Source organism: Castor canadensis, chromosome 5 (genome assembly GCF_047511655.1).
Source record: "Castor canadensis chromosome 5, mCasCan1.hap1v2, whole genome shotgun sequence".
NCBI lineage: Eukaryota > Metazoa > Chordata > Mammalia > Rodentia > Castoridae > Castor > Castor canadensis.
This window is the reverse complement of record NC_133390.1, coordinates 140,675,452-140,689,082: the sequence shown is the minus strand read 5'-3', so window position 1 is coordinate 140,689,082 and position 13,631 is coordinate 140,675,452. Positions and strand designations below refer to the sequence as shown.

The 13,631-nt window shown below is 37.3% G+C and overlaps 1 protein-coding gene across 6 annotated transcripts in view; it reads right to left on the bottom strand.

Annotated features, from left to right (window-relative positions):
* The window catches only part of Kif16b (kinesin family member 16B), a 304,402-nt gene that overhangs the window by 83,275 nt on the left and 207,496 nt on the right, over nucleotides 1-13,631 (bottom strand). For 3 of the 6 annotated variants that reach the window (XM_074074287.1, XM_074074288.1, XM_074074289.1), the window contains one exon: nucleotides 5,151-5,273. The exons of 2 other annotated variants lie outside the window; for them this stretch is intronic. In XM_074074287.1, the coding sequence (XP_073930388.1) occupies nucleotides 5,151-5,273 (123 nt within the window). Of the gene's footprint in view, nucleotides 1-5,150; nucleotides 5,274-6,879; nucleotides 12,798-13,631 lie in introns of those variants that run through there. One more of the 6 variants, XM_074074294.1, reaches the window with a different exon arrangement.

Genomic DNA, 13,631 nt, shown 5'->3' with positions numbered 1-13,631 from the left:
TGCATTTCACACATGTAAATGATGCCTCAACAAAGCGGATTTAAGAAGTTAAATGATACCAAGCAACAGAAACCCATCTAGTTACCTGTTTACAAAGTGATCTTGGGAGGTTTCTTATGAAAGCTGTTTTTGGTTCCCCAGAATAAAGCAGGTATGAAAGTCCCTCTAAATTAAATGTATTGTAGCTTAATAAAAACCTCAATTATACTCATTTTAAAGACGAGTGATGGACACCACCACAGGATACATGAGAGATCAAAGAGGAGAATTTAGAAGCCCTGTTGTCTCCCTGGAACCCTCCCCACCTCCAATAATACCCTATCAAACTCATGACTACTTCATTCTGCTATGAATTCCAACAGGATCTACCAGACTGGGAATTAACATGAAAACAACCAAGGAAGAAGCAATGATTTAGAGAAGGCTAGCAAATCCTACCTAAAAAAGGTTGGGAAGTAGAAGGGATGAGCAAGGGCAAGAGAGAAGCTGACAGTAAATACCAGCAGCTACCTCTTCACATGACTCAAGCACATTGTACACAAAACCTCACATACTGCCCACCCCAACTGGGTAGGAGGGTTTTACTTACTATCCCATTTTATTTTACAGATGAGACACAACAGAGAGTCTTTTCTTTTCAGCTGTCATCTCCCCAGGCTCTCTCAAGAATGCCAACTCAGAGAGTGGAGATTCGCACTGGATGGGCCCTTATGTGTTCACACATGTGAGCAGAGCCCCTAAATGAACTGGTGGTGACCAGCAGCAAGCCACACAGTAAACGGGGGTCACTCACTAGCAAAATCAAGCTGCTGTCTGCCCTGCTGGTCACTGTGGGCACTGAGAACCCCAGAAGGCCTCAAGATCATGGGTAGGTAGTGAAAATAAAAACTGATTGTTAAAAAGAGAAGCAGCAAAGATCATTCCAAAGAATAAACTACAATAAAATTAAATATGTATATTAACATTGGATTTTTCTTACAAAAGCCTAAAACTAAAGGAGTCTATTCTCAAAATAATACTTTTTAATCTTAGTTCTCTAAACCTACTACTCACCAAGAGAATTTAGTAGTAGCAAAACATTATTGAAAGTGGCACTATTTATTCTAAAAAACATGGCCTATGCATGGCATATCCAAATGATGAATGAAAGGTTGGTAAGCATGTTTTAACAGTAATATGACTGTAACATAAGACTTTCAATGAAAGTTTTAAGAAAAACTTACAGTCTATGTATAGTATTTTCATATTTATATAGTTCTCACACAGGGATACAAAACTGAATGGATACAGAAATATTTTGGTCTCCATTGGAGAAGGTCTACAAAGATGTTGGCAACAGGTCAAAATAGCTGCAGTCCTATTTCAATAATAACAATGGATAGATTTCTATGGGGGCTTTCTTTTACACATTCTTTAATTTTTAAGTTCAGAATGCTGAGGTAGGGGGGACAAAGAAACAAAAAGAAAAAAACACAAAACTTCATAAAGATATAAGTGCACATCAAAAGTCAGTGAGGGGAAGAAACCTTTTTATTTCTATTTAAAAAAATAATTTCCCCAGCATTTACATTATGGCAGGCACTGTTTCAAGCACTCTGCACACATAATATCACATACTCCTCACACCACCCAGATGGATGGGTTTATTATGCCAATTTCACGGACAAGGCAAAGCAAGATTACGTGACTTGAGAGTACCTGGACACTGGTACACCAAGAACTATTCTAACAGTTGCATCTTTGCCTGGGCCTCATCTGTCTTTGCTTTCCTTGGAGAAGGACAGTACAGTCATATGATGTGCATTTCTAGTACAATGTTCTAACACCTATGTGACAGGGTGTCCTTTGGGAGCAGAGGCTCTGGCTCACATGCCTGTGAAGGCATTAAGAGACTTTTCCCAATGGGAGAACCAGCTCATTCCTGGTGCTAATAGTTACAGCACACAAGGTAAGTACAAAAGGAGGCAGAACAATGCCAGGCTTTCAGCTCTGGCTCTGGTAAGTTTAAAGAAAACAGGAACTCTTTGAATTTGGATTTTTTTTCCTTGTATTCTGAAAGGCCCCATATAATTTCTTGTATTTAGTTTCTCTAGTTTGCTTTGACAGCAGCATTTTCACAATTTTGGTCACATATGCACACTAACTTGGCTAGTGTTTGTTCATAATTTTGTTTAAATTAACTCAGTTTTTAAAAAGTTGTGTCTTCTTTATTCAAGTTTTATATATTAAATCAACTTAATAATTATATTTTATTAGTGCATTTACCAGTTAAAGCAAAGCAATTCCTTGTACCAACTAAATTCATCTGCATGTTTTCACTGTTGTGAGTTCTATGCTTTGGAGAATTACAATTTCAAGCTGATGAAAGCTAGTCCTTATCCTCTAATCCAAAAATATGAAAATAATTCAAACACCCTGAAAATTATTTTTATATAGCTATATAACATTTACATATAGGTAAAATGGAATTTTATAGACATAAACATACAAAATATGGAATGGTTGAGAACAAATGAAAAGGAATTGAGCAGGAACTAGATTTTATTATGTTGGGGCAATGAGAAATAATTGAGTGACATTTTAATACTGTATCATTTTAATTTAAAAAATCCAGGAATGGGGAATGGGGAGATAAAGGAAAATGTAAATAGTTTGTGAATGTCAGAATGTACCCCCCAATATAACATTAATATGATAATAAAAATGTTTAAAGAAAAGAATCTAAATGCAGTAGAGATTCCAGGTTGAGTTAGAGACTGGAAAAAAGACATTGGTGGAAAAAAATTATAAAATGAAGTAAAGTCTGCAGTCAGCATTACACCAATGTTAATGTGTTAGTTTTCATAACTATACCATGGCTATATAAAGTATTAACACTGGGAGACACTACAGATGAATGGTGCTTAGACACAATGGAATTTTACTCAGTCACTATGAAAAATGAAATTATGTCATGCTCAGGTAAATGGATGGAACTGAAGAACATCATCTTAAGTGAAGTTAGTCAGACTCAGAAGGCCAACCTGCATGTTCTCTCTCATATGCGGATTGTAGATGCAAAACAAATGCAGCATTATGGGACATGGGTCACACAAAGGGGAGGTCACACACAGGAAGGATAGAGCAAGGGACGGAAACTAAAAACTTGAATGTAGTTGATGTGCTCTCTGCACAGGAATGAATAAAGGAATTTTAAATTGGCTGGGACCACCACAGGAAAGGGACTAGGGAGGAGTGAAGAAAACTAGAAGATAGGAACTAATTGGGGTTGTAATACATATATGCATGGGAACATCACTTCCTGTGTAGCTATCTTTATCTCAAACTAGAAAAACATCATGTCTTTCTTTTTTTCTTCTACAAAATTGGAGAAGAGGAGGGCAGAATAGGTCCGGGGCTAGGGGAGTTGGCATCAGTGGGAGGGGGTAGGTGGCAGGGAAAGGGGGTAGGAGGATGAATCTGGTGTAAATAATGTGTACACATGTATGTAAATGCAAAAATGTTACCTGTTGAAACTGTTCCAGGAATCAGGGGAGGGGAGATGAAGGAGACCAGTGGAGGAGGTAAATTCAAGTATGATATATATGATACACTTTAAGAACCTTTGTAAATGCCACAATGTACCCCAACTGAACCCAACAATAAAGGAAAAAAAAAAAAACATTGGGAGAGGCTGGGTATCCATGAGCTCTACTGTTTTTACAACTCTGTGTAAGTTTAAAATTATTACAAATTAAAAAGTTTAAAAAGAAAAATCACAAAATCTCATCGGTAAAGTTAAAACAAACAAAAAACACCACACAGACACCATGCCTCTCTAACATAAACCTCAAATATATACATTACTGCTCAGTTTTCTTTAAAGGAAAACTCAGTATATAGAAATGGAAATCTAATAACCTGCTCAATAAGATGTTATTTTTATTGTTTCTTCAGGAAGACTGAAAAAATGTGCATACCTGGAGAAAGGAAGCAGTCAGAGCCTAGGGGTTCCCATGAGGTCTGTCATAGGCAATGGGGAGGTAGGCAGGGCTGGCTCAGGCCCCACCCTCCTTCCTGCCTCCCTGCCTCCCTCCCTCTCAGAAGTCCAGGCTTATTGGCTTTTCAGAGTCCTTTCTCATGAGATTGTTTCTGAACAAAGGGGCTTCTTCTTGGAGACTACCAGTGTTATTTTTCCTCATTTCACCAATGAGGAAACTGAGGCTCAGGGAAGTTGAAAGATAGAGGGTCACTTAGCACACTGGGTGATTCCCAGGCTAGTGTTAATCTGAAGAAAAACACTTCCAAGGACACCACTGTGTCCACAATGTGCATCAATAAATCAGTGACCCTAGTGGAATTTGTTACATTAAAACTTGCCTATCCTTGAAAACAAACAAGTGTGATATATCATTAATTCACTAAGAAAGGGATGGTAGCCAGCAACCTTTAATGAAGTGTGAGGAGTCAACAGAACTAAATTAGAAATAAGATGAGGCCATTATTTCAGAAAGCATGATGTAAGGAAACAGGCATATCTCTTTCTTAAAAGTCATACAAATCAAATAATACCTGATGCAGATTAGGAAAGCTTCCTAATTAATAACAGACACAAAAGCAATGAAAACAGTAGTACAATATTAGCAGTAGCTATCATTTTCTGTTTATTATATAATAGTCACTGAATACAGCATTTTTACACGTACTGATGTACTTGGTATAAGTATCATTCTTATTTTTATAGATAAGAAAAAATGAGCCTACACACATAACTAACAGTCCTAGTTTGTATAGGACTTTGGGATCTTTGAGGGTGTAGAACTTTGGGGCTGAATTCAGGAAAGTTCTCAGTATTGTGGAAGGAATTATCCTTCCTGTGGGGCTATGGATAATAGGAACTTCCTTGTCTATCTGACTTCCAGCCAATATGCCCTTCTATGGATCACTTCCTTCCGTGTGCCAGTCTAGAGTTCCATGGATTGGTTTAAAGAGGGGTATGACCCTTCTTTATATCTTATAAAATTTATAAAACTTATAAAATTTATATTTTATAAGTTAAAAATATAAAATAAGACATTCCCATGTAGCTTCACATTCTTTTACAAAAAAGAGAAAGCACTGCATAATCTCCAATGTCCAGTCCTCCACAAGAGTAAAGAAAGGACACTTACCTTGACCTCAAACTCGAAGTGCTCATCCTTCCCTTGCCCACAGAGGACATAGCGTGGAATACTAATCTTAATAGGGTCCTTCAGGTCATCTGGATTTGCTCCCAATGAGCGAGAAACCATCCGCTATCAAAGGCACATCAGATAGGGAGAACAAAGAGAAAGCGTGATCACTGTGCTGCAAATACCCTACTTGGGAAGGAGGGAGAAAAAATTTCAAGTACAGAAAATAGCATCAAACCAGTAGAGTTTATTTAGAAAAATGATGGTTTCCTTTGAAAGAGAAAGGCTAAGCCTCTCTTATAACAAAGATGTGTTTGTTTTTTTTAAACGTACACTTCCAAGAAGATAAAAGCTCTTCAAACGGTTGTTTGACTTTGAAATTCCTTTCAATTTCTAAGAACAATTAGACAGGGACAGATTACAAATCCTGTTAAAAAATCAGTATAAATTAAATCCCTTTCTGAAAAGTCTTGATCATCTGATAAACTTTTTTTTTTCATTTCTATCAGACCGCTGAGCATAAAGCTGTAAAAATGGGAGGTTTTATTCAAATTTATTTCATCATTAACTTTTAGCCATTTATAAGCCACTGTAGAATGGGACACTCTTTAAACCACAAGTAAGACAAATGCCAAGTATTTTCTTTAGGCTCCATTTGGCTAATAATCAACTTGGCTCTGACAGATATTTATAGTCTGGACAGTGGGAAGCCACAAGGGTCTGAGGAAGATGCATGTCAAAAATTTTTTTCAATATGAGTTCTCCTGAATGTGAACAGGAAGAAATATCAGAACATCTTTATTATTTACACTAACCTGGGGCTTTAGAGAGCAGAAAAAAATATGATTTTGTAGCAGCAAGAATAATAAATTAAAATTGCAATTATAGTTAGCATTCACCACAGACTTATTATGTACCCTAACTGTGCTATACAGATTAACACGTTGGCTCAATTACTCTTTACAATCCCTCTGTGAGGTATGAAACACTATTAATATTATCACATGATGGTCCAGGAGCTATGGGGTGAGGTCACTAGATGGAGGTAAGTGGTTGACCCAGGTTTTGAACTCAGAGTAATCAGAGTCTGTCTTTTTCTTCTACACTGTACTGCTATTATGAAATGTTAAAATGATTCTATCCAACTGAGAAAAAATTGAGCTAATAATCACCTCAACATACACAGAATTTAAGAAGTTGGAAAATCCATTATAAAGAAGTGAGATTCACCTTTATAACTACAAAGAAATCAGTGGACAATAAACTGCCTTTCTCCCAGGTAGAAAGAGGCACTGGGTCCCCAGGCAGTATTAACATGGAAGGTCCCATCGAGCTGCCCAAGTGAAAGCTCAGACTTCTGCATGCCACAGGGATGGACGGTTTGCTTCAGATTGTTTTTACTCTGACATTGTAGACATTTTGGCATGATATGAACTTCCCAAAGACATTGAGAACATCTTAATTTTACCCCCAGTGGCTAGTCACCACAATAAGAAACATAATGGCACAAAGTTAGCTATTCCTGATGTCAAAAGCCAAAATGGAATTTTTTTTTTCATTTTTATTAGGATATATTTGTACAGAGGGAATTTATTTTGACAATTTTGAAAAGGCTTACATTGTACATTGGTTAAATCACTCCCACAATCCCCCACCTACAACACCCTCCCTTCCCCACTTAAAGCAATTGCAAGAGGTTTCACTGTTCTATTTCATATATGTATATGAAGTCCATCAACTATATTCCCTCACCTTCATCTCTTCCACCCCCCCCCACTGCATCTAGTTTACAGTCCCATTTTTTGTTATTAATTCCAGTCAATTGTTCAAAGGGGTTTCTCAATGTACCCCCACTGTAAGTATACTTTACCAAAGTGGAAATTCTTAAAAAGAAGTTTTGACTTCAATTTACTGACAGTCCATTTCCAAATTAATTTAAATGTAGACCTTTCCTGCAACCTGGAATATGTTTATCTATTTAAAGGTGAAAAGAGAGAAAAATAATTTAGTGGTTTTATTTATAAAACACATTTAATGTTAGGAAATATCTATGACCTACAAATGACACAGTTTAGCCATGACAGGCTTTGCTCAGCTTCTGAAGCCCTGATCCCTTCTATGTCCTCTTCTCCAAATGTGACATGGTGTTTCATGGGATCAGTTTGTTACTGCATAGATGATGGAAGCTGGAAGCAGGTAGCTACACTGCAGTTTGGGCATCTCAGGGACAGGGACTCTACTGCAGTAATTTCTAGCAACCTCGAGCAGATGCTAACGCAGCTGAGAAAGGGAGACACACTCATTCCATCTCAGGAGGAACCTGGATTGCCCTGCCAGGTAAACCAAAAGACCATGGCAGATTTGCTAAGGAGCTACCTCTGTGCAGTTCCAAGCTCTGTCCTATGAGGTGCGGAGGAAGAAGCAGGCAGGAAGACAATTAGCTTTCTTCCTTCAATCCACTGGGAATACTAGTGAGAAATTCCTAAACACACAACTCTGTTCAGGGGTCATTATTAGTGTTCTTTCAAACCTATCTACCGTCACTTGAGGCACATGGTAGTCACACACACACACACACACACACACACACACACACACACACACACACACAATTGCTGAAGGAAATGATCTAAAAGACAAACTTTATGCTTTCACAATTGTGCCTAGCAATACCTCCAGTTATATGCTTGAACTTTTGCAAGCATGTGGAACTGTGAGGTTCTCAAAGAGTGTGGATGATAATATGGTAACATACCTAATATTGAAAAATCTAGCTTTCCCTGCTTCCTTGAAGTGGCCACAGAAAGAGGACTTGGGATCCCAGGTGGTGTGCACATCAAAGACTCTAAATGTACTCCTAGCTCTGGGAGAAGCAGTCACTGACCTCTCTACACTTCACTTTCCTCATTTATGACCATGGACATGGTATTTCTCAAACGTCACCAAAATGGCAGGAACCCAATTACAAGCAGCCCTGTGAGATTTTAGGTTACAGGCAGGGTCTGACAAATAAACTAATAGAGGAAGATTTAATGGGGAAATAGAGACTAACTAATGTAGCACATGCTATCTAAATGCCAAAAATCTTATTGATGAAGAACTGTGGACAATTCTGTAAGCTGCAGTGGAGACTTAACTTTCACTTTCTAAATATCTTTTCTCATTGTCACCTCTTAGGATATAACCAAACGTTACTATATGCTATTTAAGAGCACCAACTATGAGCCATACAGAGGGCCAGGTCCTGGGAATACAAATCAACTTTTGCAAATCCTTTGCAATTTTTAAGACCTTTAGTTTTTCTTAATGGCACTGCTTTGAACAATGATTTGGTACTTCCACTCCAGATGGATTCTTCTCTAAAGACAGCATTTGTTACCTTCTCATTTTATACACCAATTTTCAAAATGAGGTAAAACTCCAACCGATATGGTGGTTACTATGTGGGCATTTTATGACTGGAAAGTTCCGTATTTCTAAGAATATAAGACCATGAAACCAATCCTTAATGAAAGGACAGTGGCTTGAGGCTCAAGTTCATATACCTTTTACAAACAATCAAACATCCCCAAAACAAAACACTAAGCAGGACAAAACAAATCCTGTCTTTGACAATTTCACTAGGTATATGAATTGAGTAGGGATCACTTAATCTGGGACTGACTAGATCTTATAATGTCTATGAATCTCCCATCAATCTAGGATAGTCCTTTACACACCAGCACTTGCATGTGCACTTCTCCTTGGCTAAGAAGAAAGATACTCCTCTCTTCTTTACTCACCATGTTGGAGACAAGCATTGCCAGAGTGCCCTACTTTTATCCTTGGCTATGGTTTATTTCAATCTCACTGACTTCATATGAACTAAACATGAACAAGTACATAGAAGAACCATGTTTGAAGTGAATAACTGGTATTTAAGGCAGGGATCTAGAGACATTTGAGAATAGTATAATAAATACATAGAGGAAAAATAAAAAAATATGAGTTCCCATAAAATCATTGCTACAGTGCAATTTTTAAAAAATTACTTTATAAAGACAGTTTAATGAGAAATGTTAAGTTCTCATGATACAGTGTGAAAAGTTCCTGACATTCTCCTCAACTAGATTTATCTTGGACAGAAAGAAAACTAAAATAAGTATCCTCTAAATTTATTTTTCATTTGAAAGGGGCTATATTTTGAATAACTTGAGTTTTATACTAGACATGTAAATGTGGACTATATCACATTATATCTCATTGTTTATGGGAGCTTTTATGTATCTGTGGTATTGTTTGTTATAGAATCAGCCAGTTTTCCAGCATGTGGCAAAGAAGATCCTTAGACTCAGAAGAGGAATCTGGTGATATATCATAGCAGGAGATGAGGAAACAGGAAGTCTGTGTGCTTGGAAGTACTTCTATGCAGCAGATCTGATGTGAATGACTACGTAAGACATTACAAGGAATTTTAAATGTACCATGGAGTAGTTTATTTAAAAAAAGGTCACAAGAAACATACAATTAGTAACTTGGACTACATGTGAACACATAAGAAATATCACATTTCAAAGTTAAAAACATAGAAAAAAATTTTGAGAGCTTTTAATGAAATAATGTCCTGTGTTAACCAATAAGCTATTTTTGACACTATAGTCTGATCCTCAGACACTACAGTCTTATCCTCAGACAAAAGAAAAATGAAGAACACTAAATATTCAGATTAGAATTTTCCCTTCCAATTCAGGCTGTATCCTTCAAAAGGGGCAAAAGGCACGAAGTAGCATTAGTATCTACTCAGACCACTGTCTGTTCTACAGAAGGCACAAAATGGTCCAATTCTACAGGGAGTCATCACATTCCACCTAAACACTCTATGTACCAGATGGTTAAACTCAGTTCACGCTTTGACCATTACAAGGTCACACCTAAGAACTGTCATCTAATCTCCTGGAGTCTATAACCAAGCTTTGCTTTTAAAATAGAGGCAAACCAGGGATTTTTATCAGATTTAACCATATTAACAATTGCCCTGTCTCTGTTCCCAGCATAGCATGATTTCTAATTCCTCCATATTTTTTCAAACCACACACACAATAGTAACAGTTCTAGTTAAAACTTGAACTATTTTTTCAACCACACATGCCATAGTAACAGTTCTAGTTAAAACTATTATATATCAAGCACCAACTATGCCCTAGCAGATTGAAAGAGTGGAACTGGAGCAGAGATGGACCTGTTACATTGTCAAATATGAACCATGTTATAAGAATCAGGAAATAATGATAACAAGTAATGTGCAAGTGCAAATTAAGAGTATGACAGATAGGGCTGGTGGAGAAGCTCAAATGGTAGATAGAGCATGTGCCCAGTAAGCATAAGGCCCTGAGTCCAAACCCCAGTATTTCCAAACAACAACAACAGAACCAAAAAAAAGAGTATCACAAATAGCCAGGACATGTATTATATTCACTTCCAGGAGAAGCTTGACTATGCCATGAGGGACTTTGTCTTAATACCATTCTATTTTTGAAGGTTTAGTAAACACAACTAAGATATGTGTGCCACACACCACAATTACATCCTTTCTGTTTCCGTTCAGACTTATTGACAGCCTGCTATGAAAAGATAATGCCAACCTTGTCTCCTTTTAAAAGTGAGTTTAGATCATCCCCATTGTGAAACAAAATGGCAAACTGTTGGACATAGATACTTGTGCAATACCTTGAGTTTATGTACATTTCCAATTCATGATTCTTACTAGAACTGATTGTTTCTTCTGTAGAGATCTGTGTTGAACAAAATTTTTCCCCAAGTTTGGAAATTTGGGGTATCTGATGAATGTTTCAACTTGAAACTATGACAATGTCACTATCTATCTATTCCCTTTAATAATCATCAACTCTGAAAACTCATCAATAAATAGCTGATTAAAAAGACTAAATATTGGGTCTAGAACCTGTTTTATAACATGGCAATGACTGCTATATGGATCTAACCACCAAACATGAATCTAATTTGGGACCCTCAGGTAAGAAAATCAGATGTTCCCTTTCTAGTTCTACAACAATTTCAATAGCTCCTGGAAGGGACACTCATCTACACTCACTGAAGTTCTAGCTTTGGTTCCAACTGTGGTGAAGTCTACAGCCCAGGAAAAAATAAGGGGATGCAGGAAGGATATTTCCTTTTATTTTATTTCCTTTTCCTTTTTATCATGCTCTATAGAGCATGTTATTCGACTTTCCAACTAACGGGGCGACACTGAGCATACAAGGTTATCTGGATCATACTGACATTATGACTATACCCACATTTTCTTCCACAGGGGCTAAAAATAAACAGAATAAAGGAGATATAAGGCCCATACAAGGAAACAATGAAAAGAAAGAAACTTGTAAGGCAAATATGGTTCCACCATAAGAAGGAGACTAAGGTTGAAAGAAAAATAGAGGAGATAAACCAACTCAGGTCCTGCCTGGGGGGTTGGAACCCATTGGAAGGAGGAGGTGAATATTTTGCAAACACTGTACAGAAATGGAAAGATGGGACCTGTTGAAACTGTTCCAGGAATGGGGGGAGGAAGAGATAAAGGAGAATGATGACTTTGGCAATGTGGAAGAAAATATATGCTCCAGAGTAAGAAATTCTATGTTTAAGTCTCAATACCCAACTAAATAATCCTTTCTGAGTCTGAATTCCTAAATATGAAATGGAGATTGATAATTCCTCCATTCCAGGAGGGTCATTTTAAAAATAGAAAAGAACAATATAGAGGCAAGAACTATACTTTGTAAATTATAGTATACACAATAGTTGGGATTGTTGTCATTGTTGTAATCCACTTTTATCTTCGGTAATGAGTTTTTCACTAGAGAGGGGTGGGAGGAATAATTTCCAATAGAAACCCTTTTCTTCTCATCAACTAATTATTCAGTTGCATTCCTTATCAAGGAGGCTTTAGCAAATTACAAAGGTGCAACCTTTACACAAGATTAGACAGTAGTGTTTTGGAAACTATTGGACAAGGAACACTGGAGAGACTGAATGGTTTTGGAGGTGAAGAAGAAAAATCAGAGGAGGCAAAGAGAGAATGGTCCTCTGCAGGTTGTAATGTAATACAGTTTGTAGAATAGACTTGTTTCACTTTGCTACAGAAGATGCCTTGTTTAGCAGATTCTCAAGATGGATATCATCACAAGAAAAATTATAGAAAAAAATGGTCTAGCAACAAAGCAGTTTCCAATGAATAGCTGCTTTAGTGGTAGAAAGGAATCAGCCTATCCTTGAAGATATTAAAGCAGAGATTGAATTGGAAAGCAAGTTGGACCGGGTAGTTTTAAAGGTAGGTCCTAGGACAAATAATTCTGGTACCTGAATGTTTCCACTAGAGAGAAGTCCTGTAAGTTTTACTTGGAGCTTATCCTCAGTGGATTTTGGGATCCTTGATATAAAGCATTTGAGTTACTAGTTCAAATTCTTTTTCTTCCCTGAGTGGTAGCGCATATCCCATAGTCTTGTTAGGGACTCTTGGTGGATGGAGTATACTTCTTTGCCTCTTGACTTTGGGTTGCATGACTTGTGTTGACCAATGTAATGCTGGCTTGCACTGTCTTGCCTTGCTGCCCTTTTGTGCTTCTGACATCATTATGATGGTAACTGCTCCTTTAGCACAGACAACAAAAAGAGACATGTGGGACAGATCATCCCTAGCTGACCCTGCTGATGACCTGTAGCCAACAACAGAGTTGCCTGCAATCCAGCAGCATAAATAAAAGCTTTCTGTGTTTTGCATGCCACTGAAACTTTTAGGCTCTTTGTTACTCAACAATAGTTGATTCACACAACATTTTTCATGATAGACAGGTATTTTGAGGAATGACGAGTTATCTAACCCAGATATTGGAAACTAAGAAACTACATTAACAAAATGACCTCATTAAGAACTGGTCTAACCAACAATCAAAGAAGTATTAATAATGGAGGTTCACTTCATTCCCACTGCTAGTGGGAGCGTAAATTAGTACAACCACTATGGAAAACAGTATGGAGGCTCCTCAACAAACTAAAAATAGAACTGTCATATGATCCAGCAATTCCACTCCTAGTGACATGCCTGAAGGAATGTAAGACAGGTTCCAATAAAGGCACCTGCACACTCATGGTTACTGCAGCACTATTCACAATAGCTAAGCTATGGGAACAGCCAAGATGCCCCACTACTGATGAATGGATTAAGAAAATGTGGTTTTTATACACAATGGAATTTTATTCAGCCACAAAAAAGAATGAAATTTTGTCATTTGCAGGTAAATGGATGGAACTGGAAAACATCATCTTAAGTAAGATTCAGAAGGCCAAAAGCTGCATGTTTTCCCTCATATGTGAAAAGTAGACCCGATACAAATACAGAAATATTATGAAAAACAGGTCATGCTAAAGGAATTCACATACAAGAGAGGGAGAGTAAAGGAAGGAAGTTAAGAAGGTAAATATGGT